Source organism: Scylla paramamosain, chromosome 42 (assembly GCF_035594125.1).
Source record: "Scylla paramamosain isolate STU-SP2022 chromosome 42, ASM3559412v1, whole genome shotgun sequence".
NCBI classification, from domain to species: domain Eukaryota; kingdom Metazoa; phylum Arthropoda; class Malacostraca; order Decapoda; family Portunidae; genus Scylla; species Scylla paramamosain.
Genome location: NC_087192.1, coordinates 6,720,001 through 6,742,500, shown reverse-complemented (window position 1 = coordinate 6,742,500; position 22,500 = coordinate 6,720,001). Strand labels below are relative to the sequence as shown.

General features: G+C 41.0%; 1 protein-coding gene and 1 long non-coding RNA gene across 4 annotated transcripts in view; one reads left to right on the top strand and one right to left on the bottom strand.

The window, feature by feature from the left end:
- Positions 1-22,500, top strand: part of LOC135093165 (nephrin-like) — a 55,638-nt gene that overhangs the window by 19,447 nt on the left and 13,691 nt on the right. For all 3 annotated transcript variants that reach the window (XM_063992096.1, XM_063992095.1, XM_063992094.1), the window contains exons 9-12: positions 9,662-9,824; positions 12,571-12,707; positions 14,254-14,366; positions 19,984-20,167. In XM_063992096.1, the coding sequence (XP_063848166.1) occupies positions 9,662-9,824; positions 12,571-12,707; positions 14,254-14,366; positions 19,984-20,167 (597 nt within the window). The remainder of the gene's footprint in view (positions 1-9,661; positions 9,825-12,570; positions 12,708-14,253; positions 14,367-19,983; positions 20,168-22,500) is intronic.
- Positions 14,283-22,500, bottom strand: part of LOC135093166 (uncharacterized) — a 92,058-nt gene continuing 83,840 nt past the window's right edge. Inside the window, exon 5 of the long non-coding RNA XR_010263239.1 lies at positions 14,283-14,424. This is a non-coding gene — a long non-coding RNA (uncharacterized LOC135093166). The remainder of the gene's footprint in view (positions 14,425-22,500) is intronic.

Below are 22,500 nucleotides of genomic sequence, written 5' to 3'. Positions count from 1 at the left end.
GTGGGTGGGTGTCTGGGTGTGTCTGTCCTTTACAGACATAACACAAGCACGTATGTCAGGCAGGACGCCCACTCATTTCCTGCTCATTTCAGTTCAAAGTCATCTCTTTGTTGTTCAGATTCACGGAAACCAATGATAGAGTTAAGTGGAAATAGGCGAGATGCTCATTATGTTCATGTGTGCGGCGTGGACGAGACGAATTCTTAGTTTCGCATTATGTAACTTAGCAGCTACGTAGTGCTTTATAACACTGGTTCTTGTGATGCAGTCTTTTGATACACCTAAATCCAAAATGTACAGGACTCGGTAAGCACAAGTAAAGCCACAATTTTTTTTTCATTTGGACAAGACAGTAAGGAGCAGTGTCTCCACGCCATTGTCTGTTGCTGTTTATTATCCTTTCTAATAATCCTTTGTATTTCCTAGTTATGTTGCGCCTTTGAGACAAACACAAAGGAACAACGAGAGAAATAGGATTATTATGCATTAAGCAACAAGTGTCCTCACAGAATCAGAGAGTATCACTGGAGTCTACTAGCCAGGAGCGTGTGCCAACTCAGCGCCTGTCTTTGGTAACTGACTCAAGCCCCTGATGCACACAGCGAACGTCACCTTCAGCATGACACACTTCCCGGGGGTGAAATGTTTTGATGGATCTGTGCTCCTGCCAACGAGAGACGATCCTGAGTGGGAGATTCAAAGGAGGCTTCCAAGACTCGCGGGCAGAGCAAGGTGATCGATCCTCCCGCGAGTGGTTTGTTTATAACGAGGATTCATGCCCGCGCGGAGGCTCTTTCATTGGAGCCTCGGGGAGTGAAGTGCTGGAGTGTGGCGGGGAATGCGTCCCGCGGCGACTGTTCGATGTGACGATGATGGATCACGACGAAGGTTTTATTGCAATAGTTTGATTTAAATATTAATCTCTATCCACATCCAAATTACTGTTGTTATCGCATCTGGCTCCCAATAATCAATTACCAACTACTCAGCTTATAGAAGTAATGTATCTATTTTCTTTCCAAGCCGCTTTTATTAAAACACTGAAAATACACACAAGGAACGCGAACAATTTAATTAATAAAAAACACTCCAATAATGGCCAACAAACAGAGACTATAAGGAAGACACAGAGATAACAAGTGCCCGGTACCATAACTCAAGCAAGAGAGAGAGAGAGAGAGAGAGAGAGAGAGAGAGAGAGAGAGAGAGAGAGAGAGAGAGAGAGAGAGAGAGAGAGAGAGAGAGAGAGAGAGAAACCTTAATCAACATGTATCTATTGAGGTTATTTGTGGTATGTGGACAAAAATCGTCTATCCCAAGCTTGAACCGCGCGCCGCCTGAAGGGACTGAATGTTCCTAGTTTTCCTGGATTCACTGAGGACTCGTGTGGGTCTTTGCCGGCACAGATTTATTACGTTCCCTTCGTTCCTCCGGTGAAAGATAGTAAATAAGATCAACAGCTGGGCTCTTCACCGCCATTTCTCTCCCTTGCGAAGGAGTGTACAAAGGAGGAGGAGGAGAAGGAGAAGGAAGAGGAAAAGAAAAAGGAAAATTGAGGGAAAAATGTTATATACGCAGCATCGGATAAACCTGTACACAGTAAGGCTATACTTACTTTGTACAGATGTTCTGCCGAATTTCTGAGTAAGGAACCTGCTCTCTCTCTCTCTCTCTCTCTCTCTCTCTGATATCAGTGAGAGAGAGAGAGAGAGAGAGAGAGAGAGAGAGAGAGAGAGAGAGAGAGAGAGAGAGAGAGAGAGAGAGAGAGAGAGAGAGAGAGAATTATAGATACAGGGATCATCATTAGCCATTACAAGGCCACGCCGAACAAAGGCCTCCCACAACTCCCTCTGAGCCTCGCCAATGTGCCTTTATCTGATGAGTTATACCCGTGACCTTTTCAACCCCGTCTCTCCGCAATTGGCCTGGTAACCATCCACTAGTTATATCCGCACTGTGTTTTTGCTTATCAGTCAGTCAGTCCTTTTGCTACACTCTTTATGCGCTCTTCCAAGTCTGCCTTCTACTGCATATTAGATGAGTTTAAGGGTAGCGATGATAGGGAGGTATTTGCAGGTGTGGTTTTAATAGAAGCTGCCATGTGTAGATCTAAGTTTTTCTTTGCAGTTTATCTTACTTTCCTAGGTTTTTATGTTTTTTTTTTTTCATATCAGTCGGTCTGTTTGTTTTTTTATTTGTTGCAGTTATGTTCTATCTGATTATTACATCTTTGCCATTATTTATAGATATTATTTTTTCTTACACTATGTTTACTGCACGCATCTTGTTTAATCACTATTCTATTTTGCTCTTTTACGTGTTCTTCTAGATTCGCGTTCATTGCCTCCGATTACTGTATTTTTCCTCTTATTAAAGGGAGGTTATTTTCTATAATACTGCTATGTTCATTAAAAGCACTCCATTTAATCTCCTTCTTATGCTTTTTGTGATCTTCATTAGTATTCGTGCAATTCTATTATTATTAGTACCTCTTCTTTTCCTTCTACTCCTCTATTAAGAACCTCGAAGTCTATTGTTGTCTGATCTTCCTTTGCATTTCCTTGTATTTCTCATCCTCCTCTTCCTCCTACTTTTCCTAATCCTTCTCCTACTCCTCTTACTGCTAAATCTTCAAACTCCCCTATCACCTTTACTATCACAGCTAATACAACTCTGCTGTCCTCACCATCTCCTTCCCCTTTCCGGTCTTCTCCGTTTCCACTCCCCGTCTTGTCCTTCTGTGGCTCCTTCCTTCTCATCCATGATCCGTGACACAATTGCTTTCCGTCGTTTTCTAATTTCCAGTTTCCAACACTTTTTCAATCCCCCGCGAGGAGTCTTAACTTCCCTCTCGCTGCAAACTTGGTCTTCCCGCCTTCGTTGGGGATCGTGACGAGGCTCCTAAGTCCTGTGTTTACTGCATTGGTCAACCTTTATTTGTTGTTACTGCAGCCATTTCCTTTCTTACCAGCCTCCTCTTCCTCTTCATCCTCTTCCACCTTCTTCTTTCCCGTTCTTTATCTTCTTTCCTTCGATCCTTTTTCTCTGTTTCTTTTTTTATTTTTTTCTTCCTCCTCATAGCGTTCTTTCCTATTGTCCGTTTCTCTTTCTCTTTCCATCGTCTCTTATATTTTCTTTCTCCTATTCTTCTTCCTTTTCTATCATTCCCTTCTCTTCTCCTGTTCCTTCTTCCTTTTGCATTTTTTCTGGGCTTATTTCTATGGTTTCTTATGCTTTTATCCCCCTCTTCTTTTCTTTCCTTTCCTTTCACCTCTTCCTCCGACTTTCTTCTTCTGTTCCCCTTTCTTCTTTTTTTTTTATCTCCAATTTGCCTTCTCCATCTGTCGTTTTATTTTTAAGACCTCTCATCTTTCAGCTCAGTGCCTTATCCCCAATCTCTCTCTCTCTCTCTCTCTCTCTCTCTCTCTCTCTCTCTCTCTCTCTCTCTCTCTCTCTCTCTGATATTATATCTTGTGATTTTGTTGCTTTCTTTTTGATATATTTTCTTCTTATTTATTATCTCTCTCTCTCTCTCTCTCTCTCTCTCTCTCTCTCTCTCTCTCTCTCTCTCTCTCTCTCTCTCTCTCTCTCTCTCTCTCTCTCTCTCTCGTACCCTTTGTCATTTGTTATTTTTCTTCCTCTTCCCTTTCCTTCTTTTCGTTGCTCTTCTTTATTTATCATCGTTGTTCTTTGTGTAACTCTTATCACTGGTGTTTTGATGGGTATTTTTTGCTTCTTTTATCACTTCTTCCCCTGCACCGCCACCGCCACCACCACCACCAGTACTACCCTCTTGTTCACGTATTTACATTGCGTATTAACGCCCTTATCTGATACATTACTTCCTCCCTTCTTTTTATTCTTCACTCTCTTCCTTTCTTCTACACTCTTCCACTCCTCTTCTTCATTAATGTCTTCCCGCTCCCCATTTTGTCCTTGTCCTTGTCCTCCTCCTCCTCCTCATCATCATCATCATTAGTTATCATTATCATTATTGTCAATATTATTATCATCATTTTTTCTTTTCAATTATATTTTTACATGTCAACAAAAAGAAAGTGTTTCCGATATTTTTTTCATATTTTTTTTCCGAGTTGCTGCCATTAGGTTTCAATGCATATGTACATTTTTGGGAGGGGAAACTTTAATGAGGTTTCGCCATCATATACTACGAGAATATGAGACGAATCTATATTATAAACAAGAGAACTTTGCTATAACACTGCGTCTGTGGTAATCAGAAACAGTGGTGTTGTCAGGAAGGAAATGACAGTGTTGGCAGAGTGCCGGTGTCCTCACAGTGTCTGGAGGGGGGGGGGGGCGCACGTAACCTTGAAACGTCACAAGTCTATAAATAACTCAATAAAAAGCAAAGCATTTTGATTGGAATTGGAAGGGACACAGGATGCTCAGACGTGACAGATTTGCTGAACACTGCCGGACTTACCTCCACCCCAAAGCACGGGCGCATGTTATGCTGCTGTTGGTGCTGTTGCTGCTGCTGCTGTTGCTGCATAGGGACGAGTGAAGGTTTATGTGCTGGCTGAAGGTGTTCATATTTTGCCGCGCGGGAGTCATGTGTCCTGTTATTATGGCCACGCAGTGTGTTCCGGTGAGTTACAGGTTAGTGCGATATTGTGGCCGTGACTGCTTTGTTTACAGCACAACAAGAGGCTGACGCGGCGCACACCAGCGTATCCTCGTTATGCGCGCAGGCCAATGTTGGCTGGTCTTTGGGGAGGAGATGGGTTCTGCTCTTCATCAAGAGTGGTAGACGTCAGGTACTCATAAAATAAAAAGAGGTTCTCTAGTTTAAAATGTCTGAAAGCACACAGATAAAATGAAAATAAATAATAAAATAAAAAAAATAATAAAAAATACGTCAACATCAACGCGTTGCATTTAGCTGCTGTCACACCAGACCACAAAGTACTTAACCGCGAGAGGAAGGACGAATAAAGGACACAATAAAGTTCCAACATAAATATTGTGAATCGTACCTAGAAAAAAATGTGTACTGCGAAGAAGCAGAGTGATAATCTCATTCCTGAGTGACAGCAATGAATGGAGGTCCATCCTCACCTCACACACACCTTTTTTACGCTACACATACAAAAAGGTAAGAACATAAGACAAGCCGCAAGAAGCTGATAGACTTATGTGGCAGTAGCTAAAAGCTTTACATTTGGTAGTCACATCCCAGACAGTGTTGAACTGTTGCTGTGAACATCATGATATTTCTACCTATGAAGGAAAGATATATCTGTGTATTTCTTAACAATGTCCAGTGAATTATTGTCTGCCCGGATCGCAAAGACCTCCACTTGAATTACCATTTGCAATGCTATCCATCTGCAACAGCGCTGGTTTGTGACACGGCTGCTAAATTTCAAACATGTGAAGCAGCAAACGTCGAAAACACAGCGGTGAGTGTTTCTGAGCCTTATCCCACAAAACATATTGCTTTCATGAACCATGAAAAGGCACTTGAGTGAGAGAACACTCACACATGAATCTTACAACCTATCCGAAGCCTATAATCCCAAACATAGTGACAGTAAGAAGAAAAAAAAACAAGATTCAGGAATTTCCAAGCTCTTCCCAGCATTAGCACCAAGAATAAGCAAAACAAAATTGAAGAGGGAAGCTCGCCAAGTAGATCATCCTTTACAGAAACCATATTGACGGTCAGAAAGAAGCTTGTGACCTGACCAGTCCTTCAGAATCTTCCTGTTGAGGATAGATTCAAAAGATTTACGGAGACAAGATCGGTAGTTTGAAAAACCATTCTCAGGAACAGGTTGAATATATGCAGACATCCACGACGGAGGAAAGGTGGGGCATGATGGACAACGACGAGACGTTTGACTACATATTGAGTAAATAACATGTTTAGAGTGGGGACCAATAAGTTGCGTCTTGCCTTCCCTTGGCATGTCTAAGCGACGGCTTCCTACTCCTCCCGTCCCGACCAGAGCCGCGATATGATGCCCTGATTTATGTATTGTGATTACGTGTCACTCTGAAGCCCAAAATACACTCTCGACACATTACACAATAAATGGGAATAAACTGCACGTAGCTTCCTGAGCAGCGTGCATTATCTAGTTCCAAGCATTTATTTCTTTACGGACATGTATGTAGATAAAGAAGCTAAACGTCAAATGTTTTCAAGTGAGTTACGATTTTTTCCTGAAGACCTCAAGAGTGTGGTATAAGAATAAAAACCAGCTAACTTCTTGTCCTTTTCTCTACCTCTCCTTGACTCTCCTCCTCCTACCTCTCCCCCTCCTCCCCCCTCTTAATTCTCGTTGCACCTTTTCATTTCCTGAATTTTTATCCTCATTACTCGATTTCATTTATTTTTCTCCATTTCCTTCGTGTCTGCTGATGCTCTTTTTTTGTCAAGCTTTATGCTATTATGTTTCTCTTTGAAATTTCCTCCCTCTCCTGCTCCTTGCATTCCTTCCTGCCCCATCTCCTCCCTCTCTTAATTCTGCTCCTCCGCCCTTGACGCGCAAGAGGAAAGGAGGAAGGAGAGGAGGAGGAAGAGGTGGAAGGAGAGGAGGTGGAAGAAAGAGAGAGAGAAAGACATTGAAGAAAGGAGGAAGGAGGCATGAACTAGAGGAAACCAAGGCTGAGAAATGGGGCAAGGAGGTATGAGGTAAAGGAGGAGGAGGAGGAGGAGGAGGAGGATATAAGATACAGTTGAGGAAGAAAGGTAGGAAAGAAGGAGGAAGGAGAAAAGAAAAAGAAAAAAGAAAAGGAGGGAAGGACAGAGTGAGAAAAAAGGAAACAAACGATAAATAAAACAAATTAAGTTGATAAACAAGCAAAGGGAATAAAAAAACAGAGAGAGAGAGAGAGAGAGAGAGAGAGAGAGAGAGAGAGAGAGAGAGAGAGAGAGAGAGAGAGAGAGAGAACGTGCGTGTGTATGTCTCTGAGTGTAGTGTGATGCATGAGGGGAGGAAAGAGTGACGGAAGGGAGCAAGTGGAGGGACTGGAGGAGGTGGAGGGAGTGGAGGGAGGGAGGAAACTTGGCGGTAATGAAGACTGTGGCTCATATCCGCTTCCACAAAGAACAGTCTCCACGCTTTTTCCTCTTTCGTGGAGAAGACAGGAGGCGGAGGTGCTGGAGGGAAGGAGAGAGAGAGAGAGAGAGAGAGAGAGAGAGAGAGAGAGAGAGAGAGAGAGAGAGAGAGAGAGAGAGAGAGAGAGAGAGAGAGAGAGAGAGAGAGAGAGAGAGAGAGAGAGAGAGAGAGAGAATTACCTTGAAAAACAGGACTTGGGTATGAGAGAATGATGTTTGTGCACTTCGTAATGACGTGGATAATGATGGGGAGAAAAAGATGACGGAGGAGGAGGATGAGAATAGTGCTTCTGGTAGTAGTAGTAGTAGTAGTAGTAATAACAAATAAAAAAATAATGATAGGACCCATAACAACAGACACACCTCACTAACAGCCTGCCTCTCTCTCTCTCTCTCTCTCTCTCTCTCTCTCTCTCTCTCTCTCTCTCTCTCTCTCTCTCTCTCTCTCTCTCTCTCTCTCTCTTACGTCCCCTTACTCGTTTCTCTGCAAGATGATAGGGATCTGAGGATGATGGCGTGTAGGTGGCGCAGGTATATTGAGGACCGACAAGGGAGAGGGAGAGACGAGAGGAGATCAGTGTGAAGGGAGAGACGCAGTACACGGCATAACCTAAGGGAGAGACAGACGGGGTGTTCGGGGAAAGTGGGGTGCTGCTGACGGAGTGATAGCACGTAGAAAGGAAGATGAGATGAGAGAGAGAGAGAGAGAGAGGAGATAGGAAGGCAGTGATATAATAGGAAGACTAGAACTGATAAGAGGTACATAATGATGAGGGATACTAAGATTACAGAGTATATGACAGATGGAAGATAAGATAACAGTATGCATAAGGACGGGAGAATCAAAAGACTGGGAGATGATAGGAGTATTAGAAGTATGAAGTAAATGACGGGCAGAAGGAAGATAAAAAAAATAGATAAAGGAAAGGTGGAGTTAAGGATACAGGAGGAATAAAACAGAGAGGAGATATAGTGAGTACAAAGAGGGAAGAATGGAGACACAGAGATAATAGGAAGATTAGAGGCAATGACGAGGAGAAAGAATATAAAAAGTGGAAGAGAGATGGAGTAAAGATCACATGGATAAAACAGACAGGAGGTTAAATAGCAGTAAGAACAAGGGAGAGAGAGAGAGAGAGAGAGAGAGAGAGAGAGAGAGAGAGAGAGAGAGAGAGAGAGAGAGAGAGAGAGAGAGAGAGAGAGAGAGAGAGAGAGAGAGAGGTCAGGAAGCAGGGTGGGAGTCTGGTGGAGGTGGTGAGGAAAGGAGAGGCGAAATCAGGATTAAGGGAGAGGGAGAGGCAGGGAACAGGGGGAGTGGAAGGCGGCAGAGGAAGGACGGAGGGGAAGTTGGTGCGGCCACAACACTCCCTCACTGATGCAATTATGACGCCAGGGAAGGAGATTGTTCAGGAAATTGATACGATTGGATTAGCGGAAATGTGGGCACCTATTACAGACTGTTTAGTAGGAAAGGCTGAGTGTGTGTGTGGGTGTCTGTGTCTGTGTGTATGTGGTAGAATTGTAGCAGTGATTAGTGGCGGTGGTGGTGGTAAATAGTAGTAGTAGTAGTAGTAGTAGTAGTAGTAGTAGTAGTAGTAGTAGTAGTAGTAGTAGTAGTAGTAACACCATCACCAGCAGCAACGACAAGAGGAACAGTAATAATTGCAAAAGAAGAAGCAGCTGCTGTTGTTGCAGAAGCAGTAACATAAACAGTGCGGAATGAATACTCGTAATAACAGTAGCAATGGGAAAAAATGCACGGTACAGGGAAGGAATTAAAACTTTGCCGGGAGAAGTTTCTACATACGAGATGATTGCAAGGAAAGAAGTGGATAAAACAGTACTGGAAGAGTGGATACAGATCAGCAGAATTTTATCATACGTACAAATTCTATAGTCGTTTTCAATACCATTAATTTTGCTTTCTTTCTAAATTGTTTTGTCTTCGTATTCTCATATACACGTTAATTCCCTCTTTCCACTTCAAATCTTTCTGAACTCCCACTTCTCATTTAATCACATCCCAACAAAACTTTAATTTTCGTTTCCCTCTTATAACAACCTGCCCTCTTGCCAACGCTCACCAGACCTTAACATTACAAGAAAATCATTCATAATTTCTCATTTTTTCTCCCCTTCAATCAAATCCCCACAAAACTTTCCATTTTGTTTCCCCAACAACCCTCTTGCAAACTTACACCATACTAATAACCTCCATCCTCTCCTTCCATTTACAACCCTTATTTACATCTTCCCCTTGCATCAAATCTAAACACAAAACCTTTCCTTTAATTCTCCCCACCAACAGCACCCACTTGCTCACCAACATTACCTTAAAACTCGCCTCATCTCACCTCACCTCACCTTACCTTTTATCCACCGCACAGCAACAGCCAGAGCCTCACACCCAGCACACCCTGTCCGGCCTCTCCCGTCGCACCACACACGCCACGCACCAAACCTAACCCAATAGTGTCACATTACAGCCAACCCTGTCCGTCCCTGCCCTCCGTCCAGTTCTATTCTCCACCCAGTTCCTACTTTCAATGTCGCTCCTTTCCTTGCTCGCAGACTCGCCTCGCTGCGTCCTCACACCCGGGGTCGTTGGCGCGGCGCTTGGGCAGGTGACCAACGTGACATGCCGTGTGGAGGCCGACCCCCCTAACGTGACTTTTATGTGGAGCTTCAGCAATGCCGCCAGACACTCCAGAAGTCGCCCCATTGACAAGGATATGTGAGTTCTGTTATTTGGTTTCCGTTTAAGTGTTGTGTATGGTGCTGAAGGGAGAGAGAGAGAGAGAGAGAGAGAGAGAGAGAGAGAGAGAGAGAGAGAGAGAGAGAGAGAGAGAGAGAGAGAGAGAGAGAGAGAGAGAGAGAGAGAGAGAGAGAGAGAGAGAGAGAGAGAGAGAGAGAGAGTTCAAAATGAGAATGACCATATGTTTATCCCACTTCGTCTAATTTTCATAATCACCAGCTCTAAATAACAATAATAATAATAATAATAATAATAATAAAACATACAGAAATCTAAGAACGACGCTAGAATTACACCACCACCACCACCACCACCACCACCAACAACAACAACAACAATAACAACTACCACTACTATTACTATTACCACCACTACCACCACTACTAACACTACCACCACCATCTTCACCTCCAGTATCGTAAAATCAGTAGATTAAGTCACGAAGGATCAGCAGCCTGCCATGGACACTTGCTGCAGGTAACGAGGGTAATTAGGGTCCCCTGATGAGCCCCAAACAGCCCGCTCGTCTTATTAACTCGCCTATATTGTACACGAAGCGAGGCGGGAAGTGGATGCCGAGGAAATGACTTACAATAACTCGTGACCGTAAGGTGGATGCTGGCGAAATGATTTTGACTTACTTAGAAACATCGAGACGGAGAGATTGTTATGATTCTAGTTTTTTTATAACTTATAAATATCAACTATGAGAATGAATAGCATCATAAAATAGTTAATAATATTTTAGACTGAATAACTGGCTAGTATTAAATTACATGAATTATCAATACAGAAGAGTTTCATTAATTTTTAAACGTAAGCAGGAAAGGACACTTTGATTAATATAGACTCCTTATGCGCATCATTCGTACACATTTACATAAAACTGGCCAACATAATAATGAGTATTCATATATATCACACATATATGCATAAAAGAAGCAAAAGAATTGTTGAAATTAATAAAAATTACATATTCATTATAGTGTGGTGAGGTGCACATACATGTATCTGTACACATATACACACGCGCACACATAAGCATACATACATGCTCATACATGCACATATATAACGTCACGTACAGGTAAGCACATTAAAGCAACTAGCAAATTGAGACACACACACACACACACACACACACACACACACACACACACACACACACACACACACACACACACACACACACACACACACACACACACACACACACACACACACACACACACACACACACACACACTACAAAAGCTGATTACAATATCCTGCCGTTTGAGTTCCAGAAAGGAGAAACGGGACTGGTAGTGGCGGTGACGAAATAATCATAATAACGCTAACACCAACATACGTGTATCCCATTTCCAAAGTCTTATTCCCCTCGAAGGAATTATTCTTGGTAAAAATCTTGCATATTCCAACACAGTGATAGCATAAGATAGCAACACAAGAGGGGGAAAAGTTGCAGAATCCTATGAATAACAATAACAAAGGGAAGAGCAGAGAGAGAGAGAGAGAGAGAGAGAGAGAGAGAGAGAGAGAGAGAGAGAGAGAGAGAGAGAGAGAGAGAGAGAGAGAGAGAGAGAGAGAGAGTTACAGATAAGATAAATAAAGGCAAGTTGAGAGTATAGGCGAATGGGAGAAAGATGAACTGTGATACAAATGGACTTGGAAAAGTTTGAAAGGTTAAAATAAACAGGAAGATGAACAAGTTTGGAGTGGAAGAAGTAAGTTATGTTGAGAGGAAAGACAAATTTTGAATGGGAAAAAAAAAAGCTTCAGAAAAATGACAGGAAATAAGAAGAGAATTTGTAAGGAAGAAGTGAGATTGTCGGCATGGAGAGAGAGCAAAGAGAATGAATGGAGGGAAATGGAGACATGGAGACAGAGTGAAGGTGAGGAGAATGAGAAAGAGCAGGAGGAAGAGGAAGAGAATGGAGGAAAAAAGTAGGGCAGAGAGAGAGAGAGAGAGAGAGAGAGAGAGAGAGAGAGAGAGAGAGAGAGAGAGAGAGAGAGAGAGAGAGAGAGAGAGAGATTTGTTGTTCCCCTTCCGTGTTGATGCAAATAATGGAATCGCATATATCCCTTCACTTTTGTTACCTGTTCGCCTCTTTTATTCTCTTGCCTCTTGTTGTTCATTGCATCGCTTGTTTCATCTCATTCTTCTCCATCTGATCTCATCTAACGACTTCCAATTTAAGCAATCGCCATTTACTTTATTTTTCTGCTATTGTTGAAACGCATAACTATATCTATTCTTCTGTACAATGTTGGGAATATGTAGCAAACACTGTCATTATTACCACAGTCATCATCATCATCGCCATCATCATCACTACCAGTTAAGGATTAATTTTCACTTTTAAGTCAAGAAATCTCCCTTTTTCTACAAACTTTCCTTCTGCTTTCCCTCCTTGATTCCATTTTCTTTCCCAAGTTCATCAGGTAATCCACTTGTTTCAATATTTTCATCGTATACTTTGTTATTTTTATCCTCCTCTTATCAACATCGCCCTCCATTTTACACTTTTCGTATCCCATCCTTCTCTGCATTCTTTTCTTTTATACCATTTCCTACCTTGTCATCTTCCTCCTCCTTCTCCTTCATCTTGTCCTGTTCCATCCCATCACTCTCTCCCACCCTCATATCATCATTACCGTCACAACCACTACTGCCATTACTATCACCGCTAATACTAATCCTTGTACTTCACCTCCTATAAAGGTACACCACATCGGGCCTCACCAGCGTGCTACAGTACAAGCCCAGCACGGTGCGGGACTACGGTACACTGTCCTGCTACGCCAACAACACGGTGGGGACACAGCGGGAACCATGCACCTTCACCCTTGTTACTGCAGGTACTAAATTGATATCTAAAATACTCGTGTACTTTGGAGCTTTCCTTTGCACTCTCCTTAAGACCAGCACCTCACTGCACTATACACTACTACACTACATAGCCTGTTATTTTGCATTCTCAACTCCCCCTAATTCCTTTTCCTACCTCACGCTCCTCTAGCACCTCACAAAAGCCAGCCTGCTATTATGTTTTCACACTTTCCTGCTCCTCTTCCAACACACCCGCTCCCGCTCGCTCTTCCTCCTCCTCGCTCCTGTTTCGCCAAGCAATACCCAACCTACTTTTATGCATTCGCCGACCCATTTTGACTCTCCTTTGCATCCCTTACCCCAGGTGCACATCCTCCTCCTCCTCCTCCTCGCCCTGCTACATCATCCACATCGCGGTGCAGTTCAGTTCCGCGTCGTGTGTGTGTGCGTGTGTGTGTGTGTGTGTGTGTGTGTGTGTATTCAAATGCTTGTGTTCGTGGAGCCCTGTGTTTGTATGTGTGTGTTTAGTTTTATTGCCGTGATCCCTGGAGGCTTAGCGTCTTATCTCTCTGTGTTGTGTAAATCTTTTGCGATGGTTTATTGTAGCAGCGTTCACACTATCATAAGCCTGCTATCGCTTCTGCTACTTCTTTTTTTCTTTATTTTGTTAAACGCTCTCTTTTCTTACCATACTAATATTACTTTTTAGTTTTTTTTTCTATGCGCAGTACTTTTTTCTAGGTTCTGCAGTACAAATTATAATCCTTTATTTTTTTCTTACCTTACTACATTAATATTCTTTTTTCATCATTTATTTTGCTAACCATAATAGTTTATTTATTTTCTTTTTTTAGGTTTAGCAGCACATTTTTTTTTTTTTTTTTTTTCCCTTTTTAGCTCATCATGAATAATGCGACAAAATCATCTACTCGTACTTCCCGCCGCGCATCTTTAGTCACTCGCTCTCTCATCTCGCCTGTGTTCCGCCGTAAATCACATCAACTTTTATACCCGCTTCACAATTAACTTCATCAACACCTGAGTGCCGGGCTGAATTATGCGACAAATATGTATAATAATAATATCATCCACTAACATTTCAGGGTAACGCTCCTCCCTCCAGCACGTGCATCACATATAAAATCTTTGCTGCTAATATTTACACTGGCGCACCGTTAAAAGTACTTCGCTCTCATAAAAGTAACAACCCTTATCCTCAATCCATTCCCTCTCTCTCTCTCTCTCTCTCTCTCTCTCTCTCTCTCTCTCTCTCTCTCTCTCTCTCTCTCTCTCTCTCTCTCTCTCTCTCTACCCGTTAACCAACACTATTCTTATTATCCATTCTACTGTATCCCTCCTTCCTTCCATCAAAACAATTTCACACTCTTGGCTTATGACTCGCTACCCTCTCTCTCTCTCTCTCTCTCTCTCTCTCTCTCTCTCTCTCTCTCTCTCTCTCTCTCTCTCTCTCTCTCTCTCTCTCTCTCTCTCTCTCTCTCTCTCTCTCTCTCTCTCTCTCTCTCTCTCTCTCTCTCTCTCTCTTAACTCTCACATTCACTCTCTCCTCGTGTCCAGGGCCACCAGAAAGGGTCACCAACTGCTCTGTGTTCAACGTGACTTCACACACGGCCGAGGTCAGCTGCTCGCCTGGCTTCAACGGAGGTCTTCCCCAAAGCTTCCTTCACCAGGTGAGTTCCGCCCTTTTCCTGTCCCGTTTGCTTGGCACGCGAGGGACACCGGCCAGCGCTGGTGAAAAGTTGAAGATTATTACGGAAGGATGTTCACGTAAAGGGAGTCTGAAATTTCTGTATGTTTGGCGTTTAGAATGTTCGAAATTATTAAGCACAAGTATTCGTAGAGAAATATGTTTTTTTGTTTAACCGAGCCATTACAATGTGAAAAGTGAAGCTTATTAAGGATGTTCACGTAAAAGAAGTTGAAAATCTGGTGTATGTTTAGAATGTTAGGTATATAAAACACATCCACCCGAATTTAATGGCAAGAAATTGTTAAAAAATGTCACTTCCTAGCCATTCATTACAAAGACAGTGAATATTTGGTATCATTAAAAAAATATTCATCTAAAGAACTTCATTATTGGCACATAGTTGGCGTTTAGAATGTTACGAATTATATAAAATACATCCACATAACTGTGAAAGCAAGCATTCATAGGAAAATATACCATTAACCACTCAACATACAGACAGACAAGCAGACAAACAGTCAAATACACAGACAGACAGACACGCCAACTCACCTCGCCTCCCCAAGCGCCACACACTTCCATGCAAAGCAAAGCTCTCATAGAACATGTAAACAGACTCAAATATTCATAGCATCACCTCGGCACAAAATAACAATACTCCATAAATGTCTGCTCCCTTCCCTCGCCTCGCCGTAGCTGCAACATATATATAACATCGATAATTCTCTCCCATTGAAACTTACAAGGGAGGAAACTTTAAACTCTCTGCAAGTTTTAACCTTCCTCCTCCATCTCCTCCCTCGCCCTCTTCATCTCCTACCTACTGCTACTACTACTCTTCCCTTCCTCTCCACTACCTCATCTCCTCCTCCTCTCCTTTCCTCTCTTACTACCAGAACTCTCCGCCACTTTATCGATGCTATAAAGAAATCTCCACAAGTTTTCGTTCAAATGCAAGGTTGAGGAGAAGGGAATTTAATTTCCTGAGCTATGAATCTTTTTGAAACTGAACATTCCTATGGGAAAATGCAATCTGGAGACTGAGCCATTTTTTCCTCCTCGTGGAGAATTTTCATGTTTAGAAGAAAACAAAGACGAGAAAAAAGACAGTTTTAATTAGAGTTGTAGCTTTTTATGTCTCAGAAACATGATCTTGGGGGAGAGAGAGAGAGAGAGAGAGAGAGAGAGAGAGAGAGAGAGAGAGAGAGAGAGAGAGAGAGAGAGAGAGAGAGAGAGAGAGAGAGAGAGAGAGAGAGAGAGAGAGAGAGAGAGAGAGAGAGAGAGAGAGAGAGAGAGCCAGCGAGCAATGAGAAATAGCAATACACAAATAAACAGACTAACGGACAGAAAGGTGGACTGACTGAGGGGCCGAGAGAGAAATACTGCAAATTAGCACCAAATCAAATAACCATATAGGAACAAACTAACAGAAACAAGACGAAACTTTTAAAATTAACATTCCCGTGAAATTAACTAAACGTGGACAGGTCACTGCATTTGTGTGACCTTGACCTCTTGACCTCTGGAGAGATTTATGGCAAACAATGAAAAACGCAAGTGGTGAAAAAAGTAGGTTAGTGTTTCAGTGTAATTCTCGTAATAACAAGCAGGCGTGGGAAAATACTGTATGAAATGAAAAGGTTTAATAATTTAGAGGCAGCAAGAACTGGAGCATCATCAACGTCAACTGCTGCCACTGCTGATGCTTTTACTACTACTACTACTACTACTACTACTACTACTACTACTACTACTACTACTACTACTAGTACCCCTACTACTACTACTACTACTACTACTAATACTACTACTGCTGCTGCTGCTGCTGCTGCTGCTATTACTACTGCTTCTGCTACTATTACTACTTTTTTTTTTTATGTAGGAGGGACACCGGCCAAGGGCAACAAAAATCTACTACTACTACTACTACTACTACTACTACTATTACTATTACTACTACTACTACTACTGCTGCTGCTGCTAGTCACTACACTTACCACTACTATTACAATTACTGCTACTACTACTACTACTACTACTACTACTACTACTACTACTACTACTACTACTACTATTACTACTACTACTATTACATACTACTAATATTGCTATCACCACTACTACTACTACTATTATTACTTTTATTATTATTATTCCTCCTCCTCCTCCTCCTCCCCCTCCTCCTAATACTACTACAACTACTACTACGTACTATTATTACTAAAATAATAATACGACTACCATAAACCCCCATCTCAATTACTACTACTACTTGTGGCGCTATTACTACCACTACTACTACCACCACCACCACCAGTAGCACCACTGGCGTCACTACAACAAATACTAGTACTACCAAGAAAAAGAAACAGTGAGGTATCGTTAAAAATCGCACTTATTCCCCTGCCGCACATTACTACTTCAGTCCCCCCTTAACCTTGGAGTCACGCCAAAGAGACCGAAATATAACGTCGCAGAGAACATCAGGCAATGCAAGACTCGCTGTATTATTACACCGAGATCAATTGCTATAAAAAAGTGGCAGGCATAATAATTCTCCTCTCAAGCAAGACATTATGGCGTGTTCTCTTCCTGGCTGTGGAGGAAAATCGACTTGAATTAGTACTCGTAAAAGCCTGTGGTAAAATGTAACTTTTTTTTTTTATTTATTTATTTATTTATTTTTTTTTTTCCAGTTCTAGGTCATGTGATTTATGTGGTACTTTATATATAGAGTTTTTTTTTCACAGTTCACGAATAATGCTACAATTTTTTTTCTCTACATATTTTTACCCTGTTTATCTTTTTTTTTTTTTTTTTTTTTAAGGGAAGCGACAAATTATGATCTTTTTTTTTTCTACCATTTATGTATCCTTGCCCGTCCTCCCTTCCTCGTCCTCCCCCTATAAAAAAGTATTAATAGTTTTCTCGATAAGGAACCCAGTAATGGTTTTGCGCGTAATATAGAAATTTGCAAAGATGTATTGCGTGATAATGTCATACAAAGCATCGGGTCACAAGCTCCCTGTATTTTGTACACTCTGTCTGCTATATTTTTTAACATGTGCGATTGTGAAATTATATAACAAAAACACGTCGTTTAATTAAATGTAAGAAAGGACTGCGATTTCAAGGTCAGCAGGAAATGTTTACATGTGAGAAATTTAAAGTAAAAAAAATTAGTATAAAAAAAAGTAATTGCAATACATAACACAATTCATACAGATACTAATGTTATATGAAAGTCTATATTGTACTGTTAGTATAAAAAAAAAATCTGCAATACAATTAGAAAACAAAAACAAAACAAAAAAAATAAAAGTATAGCTTAGAACCCTGTACCTTGATTTAAAAAGTGCTACAAACGGAACAGAGGGAGGGAGAGAAAAACCACGTTCAAAAATAGAGAGGCGAGGAATTGAACACAAGGCGAAGGTGCGAACACGGTGTCTGGATGTGAAAAGTGACCCTAATTTTAACACAAGGACCGTCGGTGTTGAGTCACGCTGAGGCGGTGATGTGTGAGTAATTCCAGCTTACCACGACCACGACCACCATCACCACTACCACCACCTCTACCTCAACCACCACCACCACCACCTCCTCCGTCATCATTACCCACCGCGCGACCCTCTTCATTCCAACAATTATGGAGCATTTCGACTTATTTTTCTCTATAATTCTCTCCTTTTTTTTCCTCCGTTTCTTCTTTTCCTCTTCATTTCAACAATTACATATAATTTATACGTCTATTTCCCCTATATGTCTTCTACTTTTCCTCCTGTTTCTTCTTTCTTTCCTGCATTTTAGCTATTATGAAACAATGCTATGTATTTTCTCATTTATTTTTTTCTTCTTTCCTCTTCATTAAAAAATATATAATGATTTCTGCGTCTTTCCTTCTCAATTTTATTTCGTTCTTTTTTTCTCTTCTCTTTCATAAGGTTTACGTCGTGTCTCTTCTCTTATCTCTTCGATCGTCTTTTACTTTTCTCGTGTTTCTTTGTTACTTCTTTGCTTTTTCCTCTTAATTTCAACAATTATAATGATTCCAACGTCTTTTCTTCTCCTTAAACTTTTTTATTCATCTTTTCCTTTTCTTATATTTTATATCATACTTTCCTCTCTTTTCTTCTCTTTTTCTCTATCTTCTTCCTTCTTAGCTCCTACTTTCATCTTCATTTTAATAATTATAATGATTTTTACGTTTTTTCTTTTCTATATTTTTTTTTCTTGCTCTTCTCTTTGGTAAGTTTTACTTTGAATTTCTTTTTCTCTTTCTTCTCTTCTCTTCTCTTTCTTCTCTCGTCTTCTCCCTACCTCTTGTGCTTCTTTTCTATTTCTTACATTCTTTCCTCTATAATTCAACAATCGTAACAATTTCTACATATTTTCTTCACCATAAGTTTTGTTCTTCCTCTTCTCTTTTCTGGCTTCACGTTGTTTCTTCTCTTTTTTCTTCTCTCGTCTACCTTCCTCTTGTATAATAATTTCTACGCGTTTTCTTCTAAATAAACTTCCTTTTTCCCGCCTCTTCTTTAATAAACTTTTACGTCATGCTTTTCTCTCTTCTCTTCTCTCGTCTTCTTCCTACGTCGTGTGTTTCGCTTTTTATTTCTCACTCTCCCTCCCTGACCTCCTTTGCAGGCCTCGCTTGTGGGCTGCGCGTAACGCGGTGAATAACAACCTTGTTATCGGCTCACTGACCTTTTGTTGCTATCTGCTTGAGCTGTGTGTTCCTCGTCCTCCTCCTCCTGCTCCTACCCCTACCTCTTCTCCTCTTCCTCTTTCTTCTTTATTTTTGTTCTTTCTTCTTATATTGTTATTCGTCTTTTGAGTTTTTTTTCTTTCTCCTCTTCCTGCTCCTCCATCTCTTCCTCTTTATTTCTTTCTTCTTTATTATTGTTCATCTTTCCTTATTCGCCTTTTAATTTTTTTCTCCTCCTTTCTCCTTTTTCCTTCTCTTTCTCGTCCTCTTGTCTTCGTATGCAGCTTTGTAAGGACCTGAAGATCTGTTACTGTTTGTTCTTGCATTGTGTTCCCCTTCCTCCTCTTTCACATCTTCCTGCTTCTTTTATGTACCATTCTCTTTGATCGCCCTCGACTGTATTTCCACCTCACCTATGTTGTCCTCATCATCTTTCATCATGACCACTACTTCCTCGTCCTTTTAGTCCTTGTCTTCTTAGCTATTTTCCTTCCATTGCATTTTCTTCCACTTTCTCATGATATTCTTTTAAGCTACGTACATTCTTCATTCCTTATTTCTCACAGCCTTTTTCTTGTATCACTCCTCGTCATCCCATTCTCTTCAATGTATTAATAACTCCAGTCCTCAACCTTCATTTCCCTCTTCTTCTATCATCTCCTGTTATCACATCCTCATCCTCTGCATATAACCTCAATTTTCACACCCTCTTCTATCATCACCTATTATTTCATCCTCCTCCCACAGTCCTCGTCTCTCATATCTTACATTACATTTAATCATCGACTATTTCCACCTCATTCTCCTCCCCAGTCCTCATTTCTCATCTCTCACAACGTCTTATATCACCTCTCATCACCTAACACCACCTCTCGCCTCTCACGGACAGGTTAGGGTGGCGGATACTGGGCAGGTGCTGTACAACGTGACCTCGGACGACCCAGGCTTCGTGGTCAAGCTACTGGGACCAGGGAGGCAGTATGAGGCCGTGGTGATGGCTTACAATGGGCACGGCAACTCCAGACCAGCCGTCCTGCCGCTTCTTACACTCACGGAGGCCGACATGCATAAGAGTAAGTCTCGTGTGTGTGTGTGTGTGTGTGTGTGTGTGTGTGTGTGTGTGTGTGTGTGGTTATAAAGTGTACTCTCTCTCTCCTTTTACTTTCCTCTCTCTCCCCTTTCTCCCCACAAAGTAAAAAAAGGTGTAGCTGCTAGAGTGCTTTTCAATATTTGTGTCCAAAGTTTCCAAAGCAAAAAGTTGTTTATTGCGTAAGAGTATAATGTATTCGGAATATTTTTTTGTTTTTGTGTGTATTTTGTTTTTAGAGTTTATAAAGAAAGTAACGCGGAATCAACAACGGGAAAGAATAATTTTTCCGTGACACTTGCTTTTTAATATTTCATCGCCAAACACGCTGACTACCATACCAAAAAAAAAAATTAAATAAATAAATAAATAAAAAAAAAAAATAAAAAAAAGGAAACAAAAATGAAAAATTAATTCCTGGTAAATACATACATGAAAAAGCAGCTGAACACTATTTTTTTTTAAATAGGTATCTGGGGACGACAAAAAAAAATAAATAAAAAATAAAAAAAAAACACAAAAAGAAAATAAAAAAAAGACTGTACCAACTAATCCCGTGTAAGCAAACCAGATCACCACGTATACTCACTCTCTCTCTCTCTCTCTCTCTCTCTCTCTCTCTCTCTCTCTCTCTCTCTCTCTCTCTCTCTCTCTCTCACTCTTTCACACTCGCACATTTTCCATCACCATCCCATTACGCTTTTGAACTCCGCCACTGCCGCACCATTTTCAACACACACACACACACACACACACACACACACACACACACACACACACACACACACACACACAGACAGTTTTTTCTCTTTTCCTCACTGGATTTGGTAACAAGAGAAGTCGCACAAGATTAGTACGAAAAAAAAAAAAGCTCCACATTAACCTGGTATATACATTTCGCAAATTTTGAGGAGAGCTTTGCGAGATGCAGTGTGCAGTGGATAGCGTGGTGTTGAAGGGTGACAGGGAGGAGGAGGAGGAGGAGGAGGAGGAGGAGGAGGAGGAGGAGGAGGAGGAGGAGGAGGAGGAGGAGGAGGAGGAAGGAATGTAAAGAGAGACCGAACAACAACAAACCTTGAGGCCCCCATTAGATTGTTTGGTTAACTATTCTATATCAATTATTAGATGGGGATACACGATAGTACAGGAGGAGCAGTGTGAAGAGGACGATCAAGATGAGGGGAGAAAGGCAGTAGAAGTTAGTGTATTAATGGCAGAAGATTCATGTTGGAAGAGGAAAAGCAAGAGGAGAAACGCGAAAGAACGATGGTAGTAAGAATGACGATAAGAGGAAAGTAGCGATGTATTTTCTTCATGTTCTGATGCTTTATATATCGTTACGTTTTATTTTCTTAAGGTTTTTTTATTTCCTCGACTTATTTTGATAAATTTGTAGAGCAAGTAAAAATATTAATGCTTTTATACTACTATTTCTATCATTACTTTTAATAGTACTACTACTTTCACGACACATAGTTATTATACTACATACACGTACTTTTTCATTTTGTTCTGATCAATTTACTCGACTACTACTACTACAACAACTACTACTACTACTACTTGTACCCTCACGACACTAATGTTAACACTAATACGCCTTCATCTGCTGGTATTGAGCCCCGCCAGGTAATGAAGTGGCGGCACCTGTCTCGCGTTAGCTAGTCAGGCATAGCACTTAAGTGAGAGTACCTTTTTTCCTGGCACGTTTTCATCAGACGTTTTCATCAGTGGTTGATTAGAGTGCATTTACTGCCAAGTGGAAACTCGCATGGCGCATCATCATGTTCAGGAAGTCAGGCAAATCCTTGAAACATTGAAAAAGTGAGGGACATCAGAAAATTATGGAATCTACATTTTTACTGCACACTACTTATGTATTTTTACTTAGTACAACTCTTACACTACAGAATATACGAGAGGTACGAGAATAAGTACACCTTTGCTTTGTATTTTTTAAGTGAGGAAAATCAGAAAATTCTTCAGTCTACATTTTTGTTTAGCATTCTGTCATTTAATTTATGCAGAGCAGCTTTCATACTTAAAAGTACGTGAATAATACAATAGATATCTTTCTCGCTATATGAATAACATCGAAAACTTAATGAATCTATATTTTGTAATTTTGTTCGTGAGTTTTAGTGTACATTTCTCACATTTTGAGATAAAAGAGAAATACACAGATTTCGACACAGTTATATTTTAACGATACAAATAATCAAAAGAAGTAACTAGTATCTGACATCACTCGCAACAAAGTTCACCTATCAGTTTGTGAAAGGTGAAAGAAATGTCACACAACATGACCTTATGTAGAAA